At 38.6% G+C, this 27,127-nt stretch overlaps 1 protein-coding gene across 2 annotated transcripts in view; it reads right to left on the bottom strand.

Moving 5' to 3' along the window:
- The window catches only part of Supt3h (SPT3 homolog, SAGA and STAGA complex component), a 348,399-nt gene that overhangs the window by 164,078 nt on the left and 157,194 nt on the right, over positions 1-27,127 (bottom strand). Inside the window, exon 3 of one of the 2 annotated variants that reach the window (XM_041656171.1) lies at positions 26,828-26,912. The exons of the other annotated variant lie outside the window; for it this stretch is intronic. Coding sequence (XP_041512105.1) covers positions 26,828-26,912 — 85 coding nt within the window. The remainder of the gene's footprint in view (positions 1-26,827; positions 26,913-27,127) is intronic. 2 annotated transcript variants of the gene reach the window in all.

Below are 27,127 nucleotides of genomic sequence, written 5' to 3'. Positions count from 1 at the left end.
TCATTATTTAACAAGATTATAAACTATGATTATAAAGCAATAAGGGGAAACTTTCACTTTAGAAAATTACATTTAAGCAGACTGCAGAACAATGGCTATAATCAAGTACAATGGTGACCACGAAGAAGAATGCTCACGGCTAATTTGCACCTACTGTAACTGTCACACCTAATGTGACATTTCGTTGCCCTCATTTTAGCCAACCTCCAAGACTGGAGATGCAGGCTCAGCTGATAACCAGGTCACCTCACTTCTCATGGGCTGGGTCTTCTTTACTTCAGTTTGTGGAAGGCAGAATACCATATGGGACACTTTGAAGTTTCTTCTCTGTTTCCTCTCATTCTTTTGTCTTCCTAAGTGACCTCACACTGTAGTAGAACTCTGCATGTCTTTCCCATGCTCATGCTTTCTGTGTGGACAGGTACCCTTATTTTGCTATATTTACCACTTGTCACAAATAATATATTTTTATACATTGATAGTCTGTCAGCACCCTGCATGGAACATCTATAATAGATGCCATATTTACAATAATATAGGCTCACTGTACCACATTTTGATAAGTCTCTAAATACTTCACAGGTCATTTTCTATTTATTATTTAATTAAGGTCATCTGTGATCTTTCATACCACTATTGTTAAAAGTTTGGGGGAAACTAAGAATTGTGTCCATGCAAAGAAGATAAATTAACTACATATTTTTATGTTCTGACTACTCCATGGCCCGGTGGTTTCAACATTTTCCTTCCCACCAGTCTTTCTGCTTGCAGACATAGGACAACACTGAAGTAAGGTCATCTAATAACTCCCTAAGGCCTTTACGTGTTCAAATGAAAGGAAGAGCCCCACATCTCTCATGTAAGCCAAAAGCAGGAAGTAGCTGAGCTTAGGGAAGCAGGCTTGGTAAAAGGAACAATAGTACAAATCTAGGTGAATGCAAAATAAATTCTCTTGGAAAATGAAGGGAGCCGATGCAGTGGCTGCATGAATGATGGGGAGGGGCAGCTGCCCCACCGCTAATGTGGACAGTTGGAGGGCTCTGCATGGAAGACCAGCACAGCGCTCTCTAAATCCAGAGCCTGATCCAGAGAGAGACGCTTCAGTTCAGTGAAGGCTGAGGAAGGGAAGACAACACAGAAGGAAGTCTGCATTTAATAGAGCTGGATTCACTAGGCTTAAGAAATGAAAAATGTTCAAGAGCTCTTATAAAAGCTGTAGCAAGTTACCCAGAAAGGAGCTGATGAAGTTTATCACTTCTCATAGCTAGAAACACCAACTCAGAGCCTAGCTTCCATGTTTCAAAACAGGCTACCTCTATCATTAAGGCTAAGATTGTTGCCACTGAAAGCCGAAAGCAAGGCCTGTTTACCATTCTGAAAATCCTACGACACTTACAAATCACAGCACGCTTATGCTGCCTATGTGCTGTAGATGGAAAAAAACAAAACCTGGATTAATAACACACCTGCTTGCAGCATGATGCACTGAACTTTTAAGAACACCTTTGAGACCCACTCACTACTCAGGAAACAAAACAAAACAAAATGGCTTGACAATGTCATCCAAGAGCTATAACAGAAATATCCATTGAGCTTAGCATTTTTCTTAGTTGCTTTTTCAATTGCTATGTTAAAAACACCAAGATAAAGGCAACTTAGAGAACAAGCATTTTATTTTGCTCTTATGGTTCCAGAGGGTAAAGGTCCATAATGTGAGAGAGAGAAGGCTACAGACAATGAGGCTGTTACTGGAAGGTGGGAGCTCACATCTTAAGCCACAGCAGGAAGAAGAGAGTGCACTGGATATGGCTAGTGGCTTTTGAAACCCCAAAACCCAGCCCCTGTGACATATTTTCTCCATCATGGCTGTAATAAGGCTTGGGAAAAGGTCTTTCAAGCAAATGGTCCTAAGAAAAAAGCAGGTGTGGCCATACTAATTTCTAACAAAACTGACTTTAAACTAAAATCAATCAGTAGAGATTGAGATGGACACTTTATACTCATAACATGTACAATTCATCAGGATGACGTCTCAATCCTGAATATCTATGCCCCTAATATAAAAATACCCACTTATGTAAAAGAAATATTACTAGAAGTCAAGGCAGACATCAAATCACACACACTAGTACTAGGAGACTTCAACACACCTCTCTCTCCAATGGACAGGTCAATCAGACAGAAACCTAATAAAGAATTAAGAGAATTATTGGAGGTAATGAAGCAAATGGACTTAAGAGACATCTATAGAACACTCCACCCAAATAGGAAAGAATATACCTTCTTATCTGCAGCTCATAGAATCTTCTCGAAAATTGACCACATACTCGGAAACAAAGGAAACCTCCACAGATACAAAAAAATATCAGTGTTCACCTGTGTCTTATCAGATCACCACAGATTAAAGTTAGAAGGCAACAACAATGCTACCCCCAGAAAGATGACAAACTCATGGAAACTGAACAGTCAACTACTGAACCACACCTGGGTCAAGGAAGAAATTAAGAAAGAAATTAAAGTCTTCCTTGAATTTAATGAAAATAAAGAGACATCATACTCAAACCTATGGGACACGATGAAAGCAGTGCTAAGAGGAAAGTTCATAGCACTAAGTGCCCACTTAAAGAAAGCGGAGAAAGCATACATTGGGGACTTAACAGTACATCTAAAAGCTCTAGAAAAAAAAAAGAAGCAGACGCGCCCAGGAGGAGTAGAAGACTGGAAATAATCAAACGGAGAGTGGAAATCAACAAAATAGAAACACAGAAAACAATCCAAAGAATCAATGAAACAAAAAGTTGGTTCTTGGAGAAAATCAACAAGATCGACAAACCCCTATCCAAACTAATTAAATGACAGAGAGAGAACACGTAAATAAATAAGATGAGAAATGAAAAGGGGGACATAACCACAGACACAGAGGAAATTCAGAGAATCATTAGATCTTACTACAAAAGCCTGTAAGCCACAAATCTGGAAAATGCAAAAGAAATGGACATTTTTTTAGATAAGTACCATATATCAAAGCTAAACCAAGACCAGGATCTAAATAGACCTGTTAGTCGCAAAGAACTAGGAACTGTCATCAAAAATCTCCCTTTCAAAAAAAGCCCAGGACCAGATGGTTTCAATGCAGAATTCTACCAGAACTTCCAAGAAGAGCTAATACCTATACTCCTTAATGTATTTCACAATATAGAAACAGAAGAGTCATTGCCATATTCCTTTTATGAAGCTACAGTTACCCTGATACCAAAACCACACAAAGACCCAACCAAGAAAGAGAATTACAGGCCTAGCTCACTCATGAATATCGACACAAAAATTCTCAAACTGAATCCAAGAACACATTAGAAAAATTATCCATTATGATCAGGTAGGCTTCATCCCAGAGATGCAGGGCTGGTTCAACATACGCAAATCTATCAATGTAATCCACCATATAAATAAACTGAAAGAAAAAACCATATGATCATTTTATTAGATGCTGAAAAAGCATTCAACAAAATTCAACATCCCTTTATGATAAAGGTCTTGGAGAGATTAGGGATACAAGTGTCATACCTAAATATAATAAAAGCTATTTACAGCAAGCCGACAGCTAACATTAAATTAAACGGGGAAAAACTCAAAGCCATTCCACTAAAATCAGGAACACAAGGATGTCCACTCTCTCCATACCTCTTCAATATAGAGCTTGAAGTTCCAGCAATAGCAATAAGACAACATAAGGGTGATGGAGGAAGGTCATTGGCTAATAAAGGAACTGCCTTGGCCCATTTTATTGGTTAGAGGATAGGTGGGAGGAGTAAACAGCACAAAACACTGGGAGGAAGAGGAAGTGAGCTCAGTCTTGACAGCTCTCCTCTCGGGAGCAGACGCCTGAGAGAGACGCCATGCCCCGCTCCCGGGATGAAGCTCCGATCCAGGATGGACATAGGCTAGAATCTTCCTGGTAAGCGCACCTTGGGGTGCCATACACAGATGATTAGATGTGGGCTAAATTAATATGTGAGAATTAGCCTAGAAGAGAATGGGCCAAGCAGTGTTTAAAAGAATACAGTGTCCGTGTAATTTTTTTGGGTAAAGCTAGCCGTGGGGGCGGCCGGGTGCTGGGGATGCAGCCCCGCCGCCCTTATTACTGCATAAAGGGATCAAGGGGATTCGTATTGGAAAGGAAGAAGTTAAGCTTTCGTTATTTGCAGATGATATGATAGTATACATAAGCGACCCCAAAAACTCCACCAAAGAACTCCAACCGCTGATAAACACCTTTAGTAATGTGGCAGGATACAAGATCAACTCCAAAAAATCAGTGGCCTTCCTATACACTAAGGATAAGGAAACAGAGAGGGAAATCAGAGAAGCATCACCTTTCACGATAGCCACAAATAGCATAAAATATCTTGGGGTAACTCTGACCAAGGAAGTGAAAGATCTATTTGACAAGAACTTTAAGCCTTTGAAGAAAGAAATTGAAGAGGATACAAGAAAATGGAAGGATCTCTCTTGCTCTTGGATTGGGAGGATCAACATAGTAAAAATGGCAATTCTACCAAAAGTAATCTATAGACTCAATGCAATCCCCGTCAAAATCCCATCAAAATTCTTCACAGATCTGGAGAAGACAATAATCAGCTTTATATGGAAAAACAAAAAACCCAGGATAGCCAAAACAATCTTATACAATAAAGGATCATCTGGAGGCATTACCATCCCTGACTTCAAATTCTATTACAGAGCTACAGTATTAAAAACAGCTTGGTATTGGCATAAAAACAGAGAAGTCGACCAATGGAATTGAATAGAAGACGCTGAGACGCTGACATTAACCCACAAACCTATGAACACCTGATTTTCGATAAAGGAGCTAAGAGTATACAATGGAAAAAAGAGAGCATCTTCAACAAATTGTGCTGGCAAAACTGGATGTCAACCTGTAGAAGATCCATATCTATCACCATGCACAAAACTCAAGTCCAAATGGATTAAAGACCTCAATATCAGTCTGAACACACTGAACTTGATAGAAGAGAAAGTGGGAAGTACTCTACAACACATGGGCACAGGAGACCACTTCCTACGTATAACCCCAGCAGCACAGACATTAAGGACCTCATTGAATAAATGGGACCTCCTGAGACTGAGAAGCTTCTGTAAAGCAAAGGACACTGTCACTAAGACACAAAGGCAACCCACTGACGGGGAGAAGATCTTCACCAACCCTGCAACTGACAAAGGTCTGATCTGCAAAATATATAAAGAACTCAAGAAACTAGACCGTAAAAGGCTAATCAACCCAATTATAAAATGGGGCACTGAGCTGAACAGAGAATTCTCAACAGAAGAAGTTCAAATGGCCAAAAGACACTGAAGGTCATGCTCAACTTCCTTAGCGATCAGGGAAATGCTAATCAAGACAACTTTAAGATACCATCTTACACCTGTCAGAATGGCTAAAATAAAAAACACCAATGATAGCCTTTGCTGGAGAGGTTGTGGAGAAAGGGGTACACTCATCCATTGCTGGTGGGAATGAAAACTTGTGCAACCACTTTGGGAAGCAGTGTGGCGGTTTCTCAGGAAATTCAGGATTAACCTACCCCTGGACCCAGCAATACCACTCTTGGGATATACCCAAGAGAAGCCTTATCATACAACAAAAGTATATGCTCAACTATGTTCATAGCAGCATTGTTTGTAATAGCCAGAACCTGGAAACAACCTAGATGCCCTTCAGTGGAAGAATGGATGAAGAAAGTATGGAATGTATACATATTAGAGTACTACTCAGCAGTAAAAAACAAGGACTTCTTGAAATTTGCATGCAAATGGATGGAAATAGAAAACACTATCCTGAGTGAGGTAAGCCAGACCCAAAAAGAGGAACATGGGATGTACTCACTCATATTTGGTTTCTAGCCATAAATAAAGGACATTGAGCCTATAATTAGAGATCCCAGAGAAGCTAAATAAGAAGGAGAACTCAAAGAAAAACATATACACATCCTCCTGAATATTAACCTTCATCAGGTGATGAAAGGAGACAGAGACAGAGACCCACATTGGAGCACCGGACAGAAATCTCAAGGTCCAAATCAGGAGCAGAAGGAGAGAGAGCACGAGCAAGGAACTCAGGACCGCAAGGGGTGCACCCACACACTGAGACAATGGGGATGTTCTATCGGGAACTCACCAAGGCCAGCTGGCCTGGGTCTGAAAAAGCCTGGGATAAAACCGGACTCACTGGACATAGCGGACAATGAGGACTACTGAGAACCCAAGGACAATGGCAATGGATTTTTGATCCTACTGCACGTACTGGCTTTGGGGGAGCCTAGGCAGTTTGGATGCTCACCTTACTAGACCTGGATGGAGGTGGGTGGTCCTTGGAATTCCCACAGGGCAGGGAACCCTGATTGCTGTTTGAGCTGACGAGGGAGGGGGACTTGATTGGGGGAGGGGGAGTGAAATGGGAGGCGGTGGCGGGGAAGAGACAGAAATCTTAAATAAATAAATAAATAAATAAATACCACTACAGTACTGATCGCATTCTGCAGCTCATGCATCAAAGGACATGTCTTACTTTCAAGTCCTGTTAGCAAAACGCATTCAGAAGGCTGTGGGTGAGACAGGTGGTAAATTGCTCTGTTGGGCCAGGGAGAATAGACAGAAATGCTTTGGTGGAGGATTCACTGTGCAGTATGACACAGGAGACATTCTATATTTGTAGGGGAGGTCAAAGTGTCAACATTGACATAGTTTGCCTCCCAACCCTCATGTCACAGGGACATGTGCTCAATCAACTATGTTCATAGCAGCGTTGTTTGTCATGGTCAGAACCTGGAAACAGCCTAGATGCCCCTCGATGCAGAATGGATGGGGAAGGTGTGGTGCATTTGCATGGTGGAGTACTACCAAGTGGAAAAAAATTGGCAACATTTTGAGTTTTGTAGGAGAATGGATGGAGCTAGAGAGCATTATTTTGAGTGAGGTGATCCAGACACAGAAAGACAATTGTCACATGTACTCACTCATAGGTGGATTTTGAGCATGAAACAAGGAAAACCAGCCTGCAAACTACAATCTCAGAGAACTTAGACAACAATGAGGACACTAAGAGAGACTTACATGGATCTGGCCCATGTGGGAGGTAGAAAAGAACAAGATCTCCTGAATGGATTTGGAGCATGGGGACCTTGGGGGAGGGTTAAAAGGGGAAGGAGAGGCAGGGAGGGGAGGAGAGAGAAATGTGGAGCTCAGTAGGGGTCAATAAAAAAAAGAAAAAGAAACATAGTTTGGAAGTTGGTGTCAATCTTTATGGATAACTTTGAAGGATTTAAGACCTTAATAAGGAGGTAACTATAGAAGTGGTGGTATAATTACAGAACTAGAATTAGAATACATACAAATACATACATACATAGACACACACACACGGGAACAGGTTCATAAAGACCTCGAGTCTGGAAAGCGCTTCCAAATCAGTGAGAACTGCCTGGTGTGTGTGTGTGTGTGTGTGTGTGTGTGTGTGTGTGTGTGTTTGCGCGTGTATTCATATTCTGGTCTTGTGATAAAAGGGCTGGAGTGTAGATCAATGCAGGAATATTTACCTAGCATGCATATGTAAAAACAAAATCTGAATGAAACAGCAGTTGTTTCTCATTGCTGAGTAAAGCGGGCTCTTAAGACACAATCTATTTGTGATGAAGACTATGAACATCACTGAGATGAGAACAAGATATGAAGATATTCCATAGTCTTGGTGAATAAAGCAGCATTGGGGCTGCTGTATCTATATCTATAGAAGTTCTACTGGGAACCAAATGCTATCACATGTATCTAAAAATGTACATACATGTTTTGTGAAAGTTAAATGTTTCATTGTCTTCTTTTAAGAAAGGACCAGAACCACCTAACCTTCAGCAATGAGAACCTGGGTCAGTCAGCAGCCATCAGCATGAAGCTCTATCCTCCACACAAGATTACAGTTTGCTTTTTTATTGTTTGTTGACAATATTCTATTTTTATTATCTTAATAGGTTAGTACTTATTCCTTTAGATATAATGGTACAATATAATATATAGACCACTTGTTCTGAGGAAGTCACTGAACATTCAGATATTAGAAAGTTAGTTCCCAACACATGGCACTGAATGGTGGCACTTAAGTTGGGACACATACAAGAAGACAATTTGGTAAGTTAAGCCTCCAACCTCATAGATGGATTAATGTTGTTTTTAAACAACAGGCTGTGTCTTGTAGGAATAAGTTGGCTCCCTACAAAATAGTGAGGCTGCCCCTTCCCTGGCCACTTGCTTATTGTCTTGCTATGTGTTCTCTTCTAAATAAGCTAGTGCTTTAAAAAACAAAAGTACAGCAAAGCAGTGATGGTGTGCGTCTTTAATCCTAGCATTTAGGAGGCAGAGGCAGGCAGATCTCCGTGAGTTTCAAGTCAGCCTGGTCTGCAGAAGGAATTCTGGGACAACCAGGACTGTTTCACAGAGAAACTCTGCCAAAAAAAAAAAAAAAAAAAAAACATACCAAAGAAACAAACAAAAAATGAAAACAAAAAACAAAACTTACTTTCTCTATAAAAGCATCCATCTAAACATAGGTGTTTTGTTACAGTGGCAGAAAGTATGTTGAGACAAGAGAAGCATAACTCTTATATGCAGTGAAAAAAGGAACAGAGAGTGAGAGAAAGCAAGAAAGAGAGTGACAGAAAGACAGAGAGAGAGGGAGAGACAGAAAGAGAGCAAGTGAGCTAATGAACCCACATGATTTGCTTTGTTGTCCACATTCTAGAACAGACCCTGACATATCTCTAAGGTATGCCTGTAATACCTGAGCACAAACCTTGCTCATTAATTCTAGGTGTCTATTTAATTGTCTACTCAAGTATCTGTAGGTGTCCCGTAGTCATCTAAACTTGAAAAATAACATCAAACACTACTTACTGTGTCTGCAAAACACACATACCTAGCAGCTCAAATGAAAAGTCTAGACAAGGCTCATGCTGAAACTTTTGCAGTCTAATCTCCACAAAGTGGCTGTATCTTTAATCATGGTGTAGAGTTCTGATAATCTGATTGAAGACCATGTTCCTATGGGAGATGATACTGAAGAGTACATACAAAATAAAGGTACCAAAAAGAAAAAGAAGGCCCTGGGCTCCGACAAAGCTACTTTCAAAACCAACATGTCTGCGCTTTGGCCAAACCCCCTTTCCTGCGAAGGGTGAGGAAAAGGTACCTTTAACTCAGCACATCTTTCCATTTTCCACAGCAGCCTTAGCACAAGATTCAACTTGGGAATCTGATTTGACTATCAATGTACACCAAAACACAGACTTTTCTCCTGTACAAAGTGAGAGTGAAAACCCACAAAGACAAAATCAGGGCATGCAGACCATGCCTCACCGACCTATCACAGCTCATCTTTATTGCTTACTCACCCTGCTCCAGACATTCAGGCAGTTCTTGCTAATTCTGGAGCATATTCCAAACTCAGGGTCTCATGACCCTGTCCCCTCATTCTGGATGACTCTATGCATAGTGTTCTACTTCTCCTTCTTGAAACTTTGCTCATATATCATTTCTTCTGCAGAAATTCAACTTTATTATTTCCATTTCTTGACCGGAGAACAAGTGAGGAAACAGGGCGGCCCTTGCATCATAGATGAATCTTAAGACTTCCCATTTTTAAGAGTGCAGCCAAGGAACCAAAGAAGTTTCAGAGTGTTTTGCTCTTGGGCCTGACAAAATATCAAACCAGAAACTCTTCTAACCTCACTGTTGGCTCTAGCCATTTCAGCTAATTTTGGCAACTGAACAGATAGGAGAAAGCCAGGTGATTTCCTTCAGTTGTTTAAGAGTGTAATTCCTTACTATTTTAAAATCTGGTTTCTACGTAAAATAAAAAAAAATTTAAAAAAAGAAGCCAATCAACTTCTAAATAAAGAAGAGTATCTACTCATTGATAAAATGCCAGAAGAAAAAAATTTCAACTAGCACTCTACTTTTCTTACTTTCAACAAGAAGATAGAACATTTATTTAAACATTCAGAAGCAGCCACACACATACAGAAAAAAGGCTTTATGGAAAGTGTCTACAGAATGCCCCAATTTCTATTTCAACATAAAGAGTCTGGGACATTTTCAAATTAACAGTTTATTTAAACTGTGGACAATGTCCTCTACAATAATTAACTGACACAGAACTCCTTATGAGTGTAAGCAATAAATTCTTCTCAGAGAATTTTATGTCATGTGCTAGAGAAACAATTATAGAAACCGGGGAACTCATTCTAAGAATGTGGTCCATTCTTGGATGAACTTCAAAATTCTGAAAAATTACTCAAACATTATCAGTACATACTCCCCAAAAGAGTCACATGAGCAATATACAAGAATTGATCTGAAATACTCATGAAAACTCCTTTGTGCTTATCACTTTCCTTACATTTTATATACTTCTTTAGCATCTTTTCTCTGAACCAATATAAGATTACTCTGCCATTTTATACATAAAGTCCATCTTATATAAAACTATAATAACAGATAGCCAATAAGTGCTTGTCAACGGAGGAACAATTTCTGTTGTCAGGGAAGATGTTCATGAATAATAAAAACTATTTATAAGATGAGATAAAATGAGAGAAAGAAAGACTCTAAGAACAATGTAACTACCATGACAGGCAAAACTGACCACTCTGTTCTGCATCCAAAACGTTCAGTTCTTAAATAAAAATGTAATGCATTTCATTGTTTGAGCACTCCCAAGTTTGCAACAAACAATTCTACTATGAAAGATTTAGTTTCTTTTGCCGACTTTCTAAACGTCAACATAAATGTTCAATCTTAGCAAAAAGTTAATTCAACTAGTAATCACTCCTCCCTTGACCTACAAGATCATGACATGAAGGGCTGAGGAAATGGCTTGGCAGTTAAGAGTGCCTCCTATTTCAGAAGCTCTGGGTTCAGTTTTCGGCACCCACGTGGCTGCTTACAACCATCTGTAATTCTAGTTCTAGGGGATTCAAGCTTTCTCCTGGCCTTTATGGAAACTGTACATATGTGGTGTACATACATAGGCAAGCACTTATAAACAAAAATAAATAAATCTTAAAAACTAATGAACAGATTTCATTAAGCATACTAGCCACCTGTATCTCTACTATAGTAACAATGCATAAATTTACTACAAATTAGACAGTCTGTATTCATTAATTAAAGACAATCTGAAACTAATCTAGATCTGCAAACACTATAGCCACAACATTTGGGACTTTGAAACTCCAGCTTCCAAGTGTGCTATGCATCCATATATGAGGTTGTGGCAAATATGACGACAGAGGAAGCTTTCTGAATGTGCAACAAGCAAAACTTAACATCAAACGCATAATGAATCTAAGGTATTTTTGGCTGTGCTCACTGATGCTCTATGGTGCAATTCATGCTAACCAAGGTTCTGGAGTCGTCCTGTTGTCACACTGCCTGGAACACGTCAGCTCAGACTGGAGACTGTAACATCAGAGCTGCAGTGACTTGCTGCTCTTCCGGAGGCATGGTGCTTTAACAATGGCGAACAGACTTCTATTATCTCTGGACAACTTCTCCTTAGTGTGCGTCACATCAGTCGGGCTTTGGACTGTACTATGTTAAATGCTTGATTTTAAAAATTGCTGTCTGAGTTGAGTTCATAAGTTTTGAGTTTAGAATTAGAATATAATTTCCAATAATTTCTACAAGAGCTTTAAACATAACTGCCATTTTGTACCCCACATTTATGCAAACAATGTTCTCAACATTGATAACAAAAGTATAGTATCAATCAGCTCTGAAAAATGTTGAAAATGTTCAATGAGGGCTGGAGAGATGGCTCAGTGGTTAAGAGCATTGCCTGCTCTTCCAGAGGTCCTGAGTTCAATTCCCAGCAACCACATGGTGGCTCACAACCATCTGTAATGAGATCTGGTGCCCTCTTCTGGCCTGCAGGCATACACACAGACAGAAAATTGTATAATAAATAAATATTTAAAATTGCAACTTTAAAAAAAAAAAAAAAGAAAATGTTCGATGAATGCAGTGATGGACAGTCCTCTGATCTAATTATTTATGTAAAATTTAAAAAGCACAATGAATTTTCATTAGTTTGAAGATTTATAAATAAATGGTAAAATTATGAATATAAAAGAATTGCTTTGAATTTTTAATGATTCATTGTCGGTGAATATCTGATTTGTATATCATATATGCACAGGTGAGGTCATGTACAAAATCTCTGGATGAAAATGGATCATGGATGGAGGTAAAGTGTAAGAAGCCCTGAGCCTTGACCCGCAGGAATTCAGAAACCACACTTCAGATTTCCCAAGTGGTCTTGCTTTATCCTACCCCACAAACAGGTTCACAGCCTTGCTTCATTTCTTCATTGCTTACATAACTGAATGTGGGTTTGTTATCTCGACGGCCCGAGGAACAATCTCACACAGATGAACTCATTACCACTTACAAAGCAGATTCTAAAAATTTGTATTAAAAACTGCTTTCAATTCTTTTGATTGATCCATGCTTCCTATGTGTCTGTCAAATGTAATGAAGCCCACCAGGTGGTCTATAGCGGTGTCACACAAGTACCAAGGTAAACTGTGACTCTAGTGTGGAAATAAGATGGAGTGATCAGTGTCAGGCGTATTTCTAAAAATCTGTTGAATGGAAATCTATTTTCATAGTTACTAATAACTAGAATTTAATATTTCAATATCAGAAACAGTGAACACTAGGTGTCAGTGTAAGAAATGAAAAAATATTTTTAAAAACCTGTTGTTTTCAATCAGGTGTATAAAAAAGAATATCAAAAGCAGCTGCGACCACATTTATTTATAATTGCATAATTCAGCTAACAAGCCAATCTTCCTTTTAAACACAAGTTCCTGCTCTAAAACCATCAAGAGTGTAGAATCGGGTTGAGCTGAGTATTAGATGTTACAGATGATTTGTCACCTCAACTATAGAAGGCACAGGAAAATTTTACTTCTAAGAATATTACTTAAAGACAATTTTAATGTAAAGAAATAATGCTTTCAAAATGCATAATGTGTTTAATCCAAGGTATGGACTAAAAGTTTTACACTGTATGATTTGGGGTAGTAAAGCATTAAAAATATTGCTGGGTAGTTTTTAAAGAACGTCACTCGTAAAGCGCTTGTCTAGTATGAAAGGTTCCAGGTTCCAGGACCACTATGGCAAAACCAGACCCCTAAAATACTGAATTAAAATCATTCTCATGAATGAAAGGCCTCCACACAAATACCCATGTATTAAAAGTTAACCTGGCCGGGCGATGGTGGCGCCGCCTTTAATCCCAGCACTTGGGAGGCAGAGGCAGGCGGATCTCTGTGAGTTCGAGGCCAGCCTGGTCTACAAGAGCTAGTTCCAGGACAGGCCCCAAAGCTACAGAGAAACCCTGTCTCGAAAAATCCATAAAAAAAAAAAAGTTAACCTGCTCAGGGCACACTGTAACCCCAGCACTAGAGATACCTGGGTAGAAGGAGATGGAGAACAGCAGGACCTACAGAGATACTATCTCAAAATCAGTGATTTTTTTTTATTTAAAACTAAAAGCAAAACCAAAGTTAAGATACTTGAAAGCTAATCCACAAACCAGAACACATGAGTCTTGGAAATATAATAGATTCTTCCTAAATCCCCGTAATTCCTTTCTAGTTTTGTTTTTTCAAGACAGGGTTTCTCTGTGTAGCTATGTCCTGGAACTCACTCTGTCGACCAGGCTGGCCTCAAACTCACAGAGCTCTGCCTGCCTCTACCTCCTGATCCTAGGATTAAAGGTGTGTGCCACCACTGCTCAGCTCAAGTATTCTAAAATTATCCGGGCATGAGGTTTCACACCTGAATCCCCAGCACTTGGGAGGAAAAGTAGGTGGGATGTTGAGGATTCAAAGCCAGTATGGGATACAGAGTCTAAAAGAATAACAACAAAAAATAAAATACAAATGTTAATAGCATGAGTGGAAAAGCATTATCAAAATTACAGATCAACAGTTTCTGAGTAGCCTTTCCAGGGTAAAGGCTTTAACGAAAAAAAAATATATCAACATAAGACATCAAATTTTATAAAGTACATTAACATCATTGCTCGTTTGTAATCTAGATTCATGTGTTTGGAAACATGTTGGGAAACTTTGCCACAAATTTTGAAAACTATTGTTGAAAAAGAAGCAAAATAAGCATAGTAGTCATCACTAAAACATAAACTCTGATGACTCAAAAGCATGAGAAACCATTGAAGGATTTCCTGGGTAAGCAGAAATATTTGAGTTGATTTAAAAATAACTTTTTGTATGTGTGAATGTTGCAAGATACATGAGAAAAAAAGAAATGAAATGTGGAGACACAAGAAATAGAGAACAAAACTATACACGGCATAAAATTCCAATGCAGAAAGCAGCTCCAAATACATACAGCATAGGAATCTAAGGTTTGTCTGGCTTTTCTGTGCCTTTGCCCTTGACACATAGCGCCATGATTACAATTTTGGGTGTCAATAATTAAATGCTGCCTGCATCCATTGGTAAAGGGTGTGGACCAGTGCTAGGTGACTTACATATATTATAATAAAATGACTATAAGTTTGGTAAACTTCAATAGATTAGTAAACAAAAATCCCTAGGGATGAATTTCAAAACTGTAAAACTATCTAACCGGGAAGCCAAAATTCAAACCCAGCAATGTGTGTCCTCGAAGCTTCTGCTTTACCAGCACTTCCCAGCTCATGGTACAGAGTGGATAGCATTTGTGGTTAGGGCAGAAATAACAAGGACAGGCACATTTGGAAGGATGATTCTTAAAGCATGAACACACTGGGTCAGTACACACGGAATGTGCTAAGTCTGTATCTCCATCACCTCCATACCCAGAGGAACACTGATGCCATCATAGTAGCAATGAAAGCATATGCCTTCAAATGAGTCTCTTCTTATGGATAGATGATTAAGTTTATAGTCAGACTAGTAATTATAAATACCATAAAAAGCAGAAGCTGAAACTAAGAAAATAATACTAATTCATGAAATTTGGTAGTACTGATCTTCAGTAGGGTAAGCTACATTCAACAATATGACCTCAAGCATCACACAAAGAGGAAAAAGAGCAACAAAAACACATGCTTAGCTTTGATTTATCTATGCTAGAAGAGTACCATTTATCACAAAATCGACAAGTCCAGTCTACATTTGCTTTATTCTGCCTTAAAACAGAAGTGAGTGTGTGTGTGTGTGATGACACATGGGTGGAGGGAGTCAGTTCCCTCCTTCCTACATGTGGGTCCCTGGGTTCAAACTCAGATGATCACGGTTAACAACATGCAGGTGCCTTTCTTTACCTGTTGAGCCATCTCACTACTCCTGTGCTTATATGAAAAGATAATCTGATTGCTACAGATGCAAAGGAAGAATGAAAGCCTCAGTAGTTTTGTCGCATTCCAGTCTCCCCAGGATTAGGCATCAATGTTCCCTTTCCAGACTTCTCAGTCACTCAGGTGATGCTGCAGCCTTCCTGTCCTGTTGTCCCTTCACATCCTTCTCAGGCAGACAGCACACCCCAGCCACGATGCCCTTCACATCCTTCTCAGGCAGACAGCACACCCCAGCCACGATGCCCTTCACATCCTTCTCAGGCAGACAGCACACCCCAGCCACGATGCCCTTCACATCCTTCTCAGGCAGACAGCACACCCCAGCCACGATGCCCTTCACATCCTTCTCAGGCAGACAGCACACCCCAGCCATGATGCCCTTCAGTGTTCTTAGATCTTTTCCCTTCAGTCCCTTCAGTTGCGGACGCACACTTCTAAAGCCATGATCTCTTCCTAATACGTGTTTTTTCAGGTCTTTCCACCAAGGCAGCTGCCCTCTGCCCAGCTGCTCAGCATCACCCATGCTTCCCAGTTGTGTCATCCCTTATATTCTCAAGCTTCACATCTTTCTTCCTTTCCTTTCCTTCCCTCTCCTCCCTTCCCCCCTTCCTCTCCTCTCCTCTCCTCTCCTCTCCTCTCCTCTCCTCTCCTCTCCTCTCCTCTCCTTCTGGTGCTTCCTAGTCCTAAACTTTTCATTTGGTGTTGATCACTGTCCAAGAAAAAACAAATGCTTCCAGCCTAAATACTATAACAGTCTCTTTATATACCTCTGTCAATGACATTGGAATTCTCACGATCTATACAAAAAACTCATGAATTGTCTTTCTGCCTCTGCCTATCTAAAACTTGCAACTGCCTCCAGCTCCCTATAAAATTACCCAGTTTGAAACTGAATGATCTTGGAAATCTGGTCCCACTTTTCTCTCACTCTCATCTCCAGTGTACACTTAGGACACAGCGTTCGTGCTCCAAGTACAAACTTGGGCTTCATCAGAGGTGACTTCATACAGATGGATAGATCTGATTTCTTGGCATAAAATATAAAGCCTACATAACCCATTTGACATTTAAAAATAAGCAGTCTGCTCTTACTGCACCATTCAAAGCCATTCTGACATCTCAACATAAATTCAGTTGCTGCAGTGACAAAGCAGCTTCTTTTGAGAACATAAAGACTTAGATGAAACAAGGAAATAGTTCATTTTGAAACTCAAGTGTAAATAAAAGGATGATTTACTAATTATGATTCAGATTTTGGAAACTGGGATAGATAAATGACTCCTAATGATACACAAAACTTTGATTTTCTAACTAACTTGAGAAGAAATCAGATAAGTTAAAACAAAAAAGTATAGATGAAGTATTTTAATGTTTCTCTTACAAAGACATTTGAAAACAGACCATTGCTGGCTCTGGATAAATACTGCAGTGGGGGCGGGGTGGGATGGGGGTAAGGGGAAATGAGGAGAGAAAAGAGAGAAGGGGAGGATGGGGGGAACTTGGGGAAATGGGATGGTTGGGATAAAGGAAGGGTGGATATGGGAGCAGGGAAGTATATATCCTAATTAAGGGAGCCATCTTAGGGTTGGCAAGAGACTTGACTCTAGAGGGGCTCGCAGGTGTCCAGGGAGATGTCCCCAGCTAGTTCCTTGGGCAACTGAGGAGAGGGAACCTGAAATGACCCTATCCTATAGGCATACTGATGAATATCTTGCATATCACCATAGAACCTTCATCTGGCGATGGATGGAAATAGAGACAGAGACCCACATTGGAGCACCGGACTGAGCTCCCAAGGTCCAAATGAAGAACAGAACATGAGCAAGGAAGTCAGGACTGCGTGGGATGCACCCACCCACTGTGACAGTGGGGCTGATCTATTGGGAGCTCACCAAGGCCAGCTGGACTGGGACTGAATAAGCATGGGATAAAATCAGACTCTCTGAACATGGAGGACAATGAGGGCTGATGAGAAGCCAAGGACAATGGCACAGGGTTTTGATCCTACTGCATGAACTGGCTTTGTGGGAGCCTAGTCTGTTTGGATGCTCACCTTCCTGGACCTGGATGGAGTGGGGAGGACCTTGGACTTCCCACAGGGCAGGGAATCCGGACTCTCTTCAGACTGGAGAGGGAGGGGGAATGGAGTGGGGGGAGGGGGAGAGAAGAGGGGGGAGAGGGAGGAGGCGGAAATTTTTTAAATAAAAAACAAACAAATAAATAAAAGAAAAAAATTAAAAAAAAAAGACTTTGAAAGACCAAAGGAAAGCAGTTACATAGCCACTAGAAGCCACCAGGTATTATTCTAGAGGATGATTCCAACAGCGGCCATCATTCCAATGCTACCCACATCTCTCCCCATCTGTACTACGTGGTGCAGCTCAACCCGGAGAGTGAGTTTCAGCAAAGTGGTGGATCTCTCAGGTTCGTCTAAATACCCAAGAAACCCATGAGAAGTTTGTCAGAAATAAAACATTCAGAACGGACAGCATCAAGGAGTACCCAGGATACAGTACCATACAGTTTACCATGCATCAGGGAGGATTTGAGCAAACCAGAAAGAAAGGCAGTGAGAACTCTAGGAAAAGCCTGCTAGGAAAGAACCCGTGCTATGTTAGACCTCAGCTAAGATGCTGAGAGTGCAGCTGGAGACACTTATGAGGGAAGGGTTTAAAAAAGGAATTGAATATTAGTGAAATAAAATAAATAGAAAAAAATGAAAGAAAATGTAAGAACAGCAGAGTACTGGAAATTTCCTTCAAACTGATTCTCCTGGCTTATTTGAACAACCAAAACTATGAGCCAAATAAATCTTTCTCCAGTAAGCTGCTTGTGTCGGATTTCTGTCACAGCTGCGACAAAGTACTTAATGCAGAGATTAATCTTGTAATTAATCTGGGCTTAAGAGACATAAAATACCTATATTGCCATAAAAATCAGATTGGATGAACTTGAAGAAATACTGACAATATAATAATACAAAGTCACACACAAGTTCACAAATCCCTATTAATTGAAAGTTAGGAGGGGGTCAGCCTGCGGAAGAAGGGAGCTTAAAAGCTAACAAGTTTTACATCTTTTTGGCAAAAATTCTTTGGGTATATTTGATCCATTTCTTATCTAAATCACATCAGAAGTGGCCTGTTTTCAACCACAACAACCACCAGTACTAGCTGTCGCCCAGAGAAGGGATGTTATTGATACTCTGTATGAACAATGCCAGAAGCAGGGGCTAGCATGGCAACATGGTGTAAAGTGTGGCAACTACAGAGTTTCCTGTCTCTGCGGAGTTCTAATTTGAATTCCTGAGGCATACGAAATATGCAGTATTCAAGCAACATAACATATAAAATGGTCATTTCATTTTGTGAAAACAAACATGATTTCTCAGGTATGGATCAACTTTAAAGTGCTATCATTCAGAGTATGTGCAGAATGCAGTGAAAGACTGCTTGCCTGGAGTTATAGGCCTTGATTTTGGTCTTTAGTGACAAACATATGATACATGGCAAAGTTCTATTACTTTACTATTTTAATCTGTTTAGAAGGATTAAAATCAACTGCTTTTCTGCATTTAAACTACATATTTTCATTAGTTAACATATTTAATAACCTATACGCAGAAACCATCAAAAAGAAACCAATGATGCTAAACCATTCATAACTCCTAAGCTAAACTGAGAAAAGGGGAATTACTTGGAATGGAGGATGTCTTATTAAATAAAGTACTGAATAAGAATTGGGGGTTAGAAGGGCAAAGATTGCAGGGGAACTGTACATAAAAAAGGGGATGGGGAAGATTTAGGGGAAAACTTTTAAATTTAATTTATAGCTAATTGCATGCTTTCATTTCTTCCCTCCCTCCCTTCCTTCTTTGTTCCTTTTAACTGGGATTCTCTATGTACCCCAAACTTCACTCTTGTAACCCCACCCCTACACTTGAGCTGGGATCACTCTGCTTCTACCGCATACCTGGGACATTCATTGCAGTCAGTCTTGCTATGAAGTATTTCTTGAACGAGTTGCTAATGTAGATAAATGTCGGTTATTTTAATCTACCATCACTGAAGTTAGAGACATGCCAACCTTCAAGAATAATCTGGTTGGCAGATTTTATAATTAAAGAAGAATCCAATGTTTTTCTATGTACTATGTTGAAAATACAGTTTTCTTACTTGAAGGCACTATTCTGAACAACTATTTACAGTCCACAAAAAAAAAATACAAAAAGTAAAGCCTCAGAGGTTAAAAAGAACATGACTGTTAAAACAGACTATTCAAGACAATGATATCGGGCAAAAGAGATAAGGCAATTTATGACAAACACCGACATCAAACTCCTTCCCTGTCTGGCTAGGTGATGCCATACAAACAGATCAAATATGAGCATAAAAGAGTTCTGGGTGAACCAAGAGGTAAGCCATGGAATAAGCATTAATCTTTCACAGTGAATCATTGGGCCCCAAACATCAAGCCCTGAAATAAAGGAATAATTATTGTAACTGGTATATTATGATGTAAGTTTAAATTTGATGACTAAATTGTAGATTCTTCATAACTTCTCTCTATTATTCCTGTCTCTAAAATGAAGAAAATATAGATTATAAACTTGATAATATAAATTATTTTTGCAAATTATGACATTATTTTAATACAAATGTATAATCATTCCATTTGATTTTCAGCATTTAAATGTACATTAATGTATATAGCTATTTGCACTTTTTTGTTTTGTTTTTGGCGTGTGTATTTTAAGACAGCCACAGTGGCCCTCAGCCCAGTCATGCAATGATCATGGCTTGGAGCACACAGTCACAACTGCCTTCCCTGCTGGAACAGTAAAGCATTGCCACTGTAGCTGATGACTGCTGCACAGCTCTGCCTACGCTGTCAGCCTCAGCAGAACTAGTGAGACACCTGGGAAGTCTTAAAGGGAAAATTAGGTTTTCAAAAAAAGGGGGCTATTTCCCATGTCAATAATAGGAAATATCACAATGCAGAAAGTTAGTACTCTGTTTAGTGCTACTAAAGATTGTTTGCAAATGGAAAACATAAATGAAAGAATAAGCCACTTAGCTGGTATTGACATAATACTGACTTCAATTACTATCAGTTTGGTATTTCATATTTTATTCTAAAAATGGTTTGATAACTGTGCCGAATATTAAAATTAGAATGATATGATACAAACCTTAAAAAGACTTAATATTGATAAGATGTAAGCTTTAGAAAGACTTAAGACTGATAAGATACAAGCTTTAGAAAGGCCTAATAATGAAAATAAAAAATATTCAGACACAGACAGACAAATTTAGAGCAGAACCTATCACAATACTGAAGAGAAGTGGTCCAAGGCCATTACAAAACCAATTTTACTTTATACACAAGAATGATCACCAGATTAGGCATCCCCCAAGGCTATGCAGAACTTAACTGGATGCATGTAGAAGTTTTAGATTTGAAGTGATTTTAAAAATCAGTCATTTCATATATTGTGCATTCATCCTATGTGAAGCAGACGTAAAATTCATGGGCAACTCAGAATTATTCTACAAGTCTGAAAAGATCTAGCTAGCAATATTGGGAGCTGGCCCTAAGTTACAATAGAAAACATAGTGGAGAGAGGAAGCTAGGGTCATAGAACAACAAGGTAGGGGTAGAGGTATGGAAATTTCCCAAGACTGGGTTCTCGGTGAAGACCAGTATTCTGATATACAAAGACAGCCTTGGTTTGATGATCACAGCTTGACGCTATGTTATATAGCAGCTTTGAATACTTGGGACGGGGTTGAAGAATCTGGAAATAGGACTGAGTCATTTACTAAAATTACATAAGGCCCCAAAGAAGATATCAATGATGTTTTACAAAGATAGACTCCAGTTATAAACAAAATGATATAAGATCCAGAAGTTAGACAAATATTAGTTGGATTTTTGGCCTTTGAAAATGCTATTTCAGAATGGAAAAGGTGATCTTTTAAGGCAAGATCAACACCAATAAATGAAAGGATTAGAAATATTGCTAATATTGGATCTCACACTTATGTTGCTGTTTTGATAGAAATAATTTCTAGAAATTTTGAGAAAAATAAAAATCTCAGATGTTCTAATTGTGGTAAACATGGTTGTTTGAAAAGGGATTGTAGATAAGATGTCCCTAGAAACAATGTTTTTTTCTAGAGATAACCCAAACAGAAGGCACCAGCACTGGACTAATGAATGCAGATAACCAGGGATAGGTAAGATAACCCTATGCTATTGAGAAATGCCTTATGGGGCCTCTGGCAGGCCCCAATGTCAAATTTGGTTCAATCAATCCTCACCAGAACTAGGAAACTCCTCCACAGAGCAATTAAAAGACCTAAATGACTGTTGTTAAACACCGCATTGCTCTGGATAATAGAAAAGCTTCAATAAAGAAAAAGAAATTTTTGAAAGAGACCATAAAACCATAAAACTTTGGCAAACTTTTATAAATGATCAAAGACCAAAGTAAAAGAGGTGAATAAATGACATTCTAATTGAAGGTTTGCTAGACACAGGTCCAGATGTAACAATCATTTCACTAAAATTTTGGCATCCAGATTGGCCTCTTAGGAGGTAAATATCCAGCTTGTAAGGATTGGAACTTTATTTCATGTAAAACAAAGTACAGGATGGGTCAAGTATATAGGGTCAGAGGACAGACAGGAAAAATAAAACCATATGTGGATGTGGCTAACATAGCAATGAAATTATGGGGACATGATTTGTTGCAGAATTGAAAAACACAGATTAACATTCCTCCAATCTCAGAAACAAATCAAAAATAAAGAGTGCTTCTGAAAGAAATATTAAAAGTTATTATCAAGAACAGTCAAAAGCCATTCAGGCTGTACATTAACTGGACACAACTCCTTGTGGTCCCAACAGCCCTACCTTTAAAACCTATGTGGATGGAAATTGCCTTTGACATCAGAAAAATTACAAACACTAGAACAGCTGGTATAGGAGCAGCTAAACGAGAGATCCATGGAGTGACAGAGAAATGATCTCCTGTTCTCTTCTCTACTTCCCCTACTAGGGAAAAAAAAAAACCCTGCATATCCTTAGACCTCTCCCTCCTCCTGATGGTCCCTCTAGCTTCCTCTCAGTTGGCCATAAAACTCTATGATCCATCCTGGCCAGTTTAGTGTGTACTCCACCCTATGAACCTAGATCTGACTCTATTGGCAGTATCAGACAGCAATACAAACAAATCTCTCAAAATAGTCTAGCCCAAGTTTTAAATTACTATTCTAAACTGATCCACTCAAAGCTGAATTTTGCACTACTGAGATTACAAAGATCTTAAGTATATATTTAAAATAGCAAATTTGATCCTGCCATGGCCTCCTACTCCAAAACAATCTTCTGGAAATAAAGGCTGGAAAATTGGATTTCTGTGTGGTCTACAAAGCATCCTAGCCAAGCTGATATGTATTACTGAATCTTCAGAGGAATTCAGAGTGGTGGAATATGAAGAAGACCAAAGAAAATAATATGAACAGCTGCTATCATGGGTCCAATTAGAGGGCAAAGTGCTTGCCATGCATCACAATAACCAGAGTTCAACTGCTAGCACCCATGCACAAAACAAAAAGATAGGCACAGTGGTATACACCTGTAATCCCTAGCACTCAGAAATCTAGCTTTACTTAATATATAAGTTGAATCCCTATAAAAGAAAAAAGCAGAGGCAGCTGAAGACAGTTGGAGAAGATGAAAAAAAATTACTGCTAACCCACAAATCCATAACACTTCAGGACTGTAGAGTTTTGATAAGAACTTCAATGCCTTTAAAACACCTTTACCTATTGGTTAAGAAAGTCTACTGATTTTGAGAATTTATGCTATGACTGTTTAGCAGTTTGAACCCATATTTCTTTGGTTTATCCTATTTGGAGTTTGCTCTGCAACTTGAGTATACAGGCTTATGTTTTCACTATGTAATTACAAAAGGAAATCCCCACTTATAAAGCCAATGAAGAACACAAAGTACTTAGGAAGTAATGTAACAAGAAATATGCAAGCCAAAAGAAATTCCCTGAAAGACGTCAGCAATCTTTAACAACTATAGAGATCCCTGGTTGTTACAAAGAAAAAGTCAATATTATAACAATGCAATTCTATATTATAAACTCATGTGATGTCAGTAAACATACTAATAAATTTAATATAAACTAGACAAGATGGTATGAGGTGTAAGTCACGAAACAATCCCACACCAGTTTGGAATTATGATTAATAAAAGGGTTATTTATTTAAAAGGAAAAACTTATAGATTACCATCCTAGACAACAGCCCTCTGCACAACCAGTAAAGGAGTCTAATAGCCAGAAGTGGAGCTGGAAGCAAGAGAGCAAGCACATGGCTACCACTGCTTTTTAAAGCAAAAGAGACCATGCCCAAGTGGGCTTGTATCTTAAAGGTTATTGGCTAAAGGAGCGGAAGGAGCTCCTGCAGCAATAGTAATAATATTTACGTTAAAAGTGAGTAAATAATTTCCCTATCCTCTTGTATTAGGTTCCATCCAATGCCTCAAAGGGATTTGTGAAATAGCAGAAAGTATAAACCCTGTGTGTATTAAATTCTTTCTATGTAAACACATCTATAGTTCACTTTATAAATTAGGCATGGTAAGAGTTTAACAACCAAAAATCAACTTTAAGAATATAATAGAAGGGGCTAGAAATACGGCTCAGTATGCAGAGGATCCAAAGTCAGTTCCCAGCACCCATGTTAGGCAGCTCACAACTACTTGTAACTCCAGCTCCAGGTGATATAAAATCCTCTTCTGGACACACACACACACACACACACACACACAAAATAAATCTTAAAAAACAATATACTGCAGAAAAGCTGTGTAAATGTAACATTTTTCTTCAAATAAATGACTTGTACAGCAGAAGTTAGGGAACAGCAATCGGTCTGGTAACTGTGGAAGCAGTAGGGCAGGTGGGACATGTGGCACAGATACTGGGACAAAGGGATAAGATGGTGTGTATTTTCAGCACAATGCTCACAATGGATTGTCATTAAAAACTTATTAATTGTTCACTTTTGGAATTCTCTATTTTATATTTTCAGGTGTAATTAGCTACAAGTAATTGAAACCTTAGAAAGGAAAAACATAGATAAGGGGTATGATGGTACCAGACCAGCAAGATACATTAGAAAAATAGGAGGGGTTAGGGTAATACAGCCCTAAGATCTCTAGAATGTACTATAAGACCTATATAATAAAGCAAATGTCACCTGACTACAAAGACAGACAAACTAGTACAGAATACAAGAGCTATAACTCTTGCTACAGATAAACCTATATTGATAAAGAAGGTAGTTTAAATGACTGGAAAAAGGTAGACTTTTAACAAATGTTTATAATAAAACTGGGAGACTATTCAACAAAAGGCAAAATTGATTCCATATATCCAAAAAAGGATTGAGAACTGAGGATATAAAGGAAACAATGAAGTAATTTAAAAAACTAGAAAGTAACGTAAATGAATTATTCCTCAAATGATGTGGGAGTGTCATATATCAATCTGTTGATTTCATTGGTTAAGCAATAAAGAAACTGCTTGGCCCTGATAGGTTATAACATAGGTGGGAGGAGTAAACAGAACGGAATGCTGGGAGAAAGAGGAAGTGAGCTCAGAGACGCCATGCTCCCTTCTCCCGGGCAGACAGGAGATAGCTCTGCTCTCTGAGGCACACACGATGAAGCTCTGACCCAGGATGGACATAGGCTAGAATCTTCCCGGTAAGACCGGTGCTACACAGATGATTAGAAATGGGCTAAATTAATATGTGAGAATTAGCCTAGAAGAGGCTAGATAGAAATGGGCCAAGCAGTGTTTAAATGAATACAGTTTGTGTGTTGTTATTTCGGGGCATAAGCTAGTAAGGCGGCCAGGGTGCTGGGGATACAGCCCCGCCGCTCCTATTTACAACACTCAAAGTTATTATATAAAAAGAAATTATGATTCAAAATTCAACATCAATAAAGATTGATGTCCCTGAATATAGCAAAGTAAAAATAATTGTAAGCCAAACAAAATATCTTAACAGCAAACTTTAAAAATTGAAAAATTAACACAATGTAAGAATATCTTTGTGCCATATGCCATAGAGCAGGTGCTGAGGTCTCTAATGTATGTGGGATGTGAGTTAACTGATGTGCACCCACTGGATAGCCCTAAAATAGCCTGAGTAATAAGAATAATGATGACACTGGATAATGACATCTAGGAAAGAATTTAAATATTAAATATCTTTCCTGATAACCCCAAAAAGTAATTTAAAAAAAAAGTGCAGGAAAGCTTTTCAATTAAGAAGAAAATCAAGTAATAAGTAGACAAGAAAGAAAAGAAAAATCACTTCTGTGCAAACACTATAGTAATAATTTTATAAAATTTCCTGATAAGTTATAATGCTAATAGGTTAAAAAATACTCAAAAAGAAAATATTTACATAGCTATAAACATATATGTCCCAATGTATTTTACTAACCTAACTTGAATATTTAAAATAACAGTTACATGGGTTTAGAGTATATCTCAGTACTATTGCAGGCATTTAGCATGAACAAAACCGTGGGTTTGACCCTTAATATGAACCAATAAAACAAGTACATTTATACAATAAAATAACTCAGCATTTCCACCTTCAATATGTATCCAAGAAATGTAAAAATAAGACACATCAGTAAGACAGGACATCCTTGCTATGCTGCACTGAGGAGATCCCACCAGTTCATAAAAAATCATGTTCAACATGTGTGATTACATTCTAATTATAAGAGCAGTCCAAAGAACCAGAAGACACTCCACTTCTCAAAAGTTTTTAGGTTATGAGAGAATAGAAAATCCTGTAGGCTTAGCAGAGACAGAAAGAGACAGCTCAGGTATAGCGACTAAATCTAACAGCCAGTGTGGTGTCCTTGATTGGGTCTCTGGTGGCAAAGAGGATGGAATTTGAATGAGGCTGTAAAAATTATTGTGCCAGAATTATTTCCAGGTTTCCATAACTGTTATGGCTATGTATGATAATGACATCAGAGGAAGATGAACAACAGTTGAGAATTTGTCACACCATTTGTGCAAATATTATTTATCCTAAAGTAAACAGGGTTTTAAGAATTCTAACAAGCCTCTGGGGTACATCAGCGAAGGCTGAACATACTGTTGTTATGGCAACATCCCACTATTAAATGTATCAGATTATATACTTAAATGGGTATTATTATATGTCAATAAAGCCAAAAATCTAGCTGTAAATAAAAATTTTTTAATGTGTAGAGTTGGAAGTACAATAAAAATAGAAAGAAAAAGAAATACCAAATGGGGTTATATGTGATCTTACCAAGTTAACTAGTTGTGTGTGAACCACATCTTCTACTAAAACTGCTGTTTCATGGAGAGGCCTCCTAGCATCCCCTAAAGAAAACCTGTAGGAAAAATTAAGACATACCATTATTAATGCTGCAAACTAGGTAAAGCAAACATATATGCTTCCTATTCATTATAAAAATCAGCTGAATAAAGAGGTTATTGTTCTTCACAACAATCCAACAATCCACTCCACCTTGTAGACTAAAGAAATAAATGTCTTTCTTATAAACTGTATCTTCCAAAAAAAATATACTATTATCTGCATCCCTTC

This window comes from Microtus oregoni, unplaced genomic scaffold (assembly GCF_018167655.1).
Source record: "Microtus oregoni isolate MIOR12 unplaced genomic scaffold, Mior012 000007F_ref0000211, whole genome shotgun sequence".
NCBI lineage: Eukaryota > Metazoa > Chordata > Mammalia > Rodentia > Cricetidae > Microtus > Microtus oregoni.
Note: the sequence above shows the minus strand (reverse complement) of the source record. Positions and strands in the feature narration are given on the sequence as shown.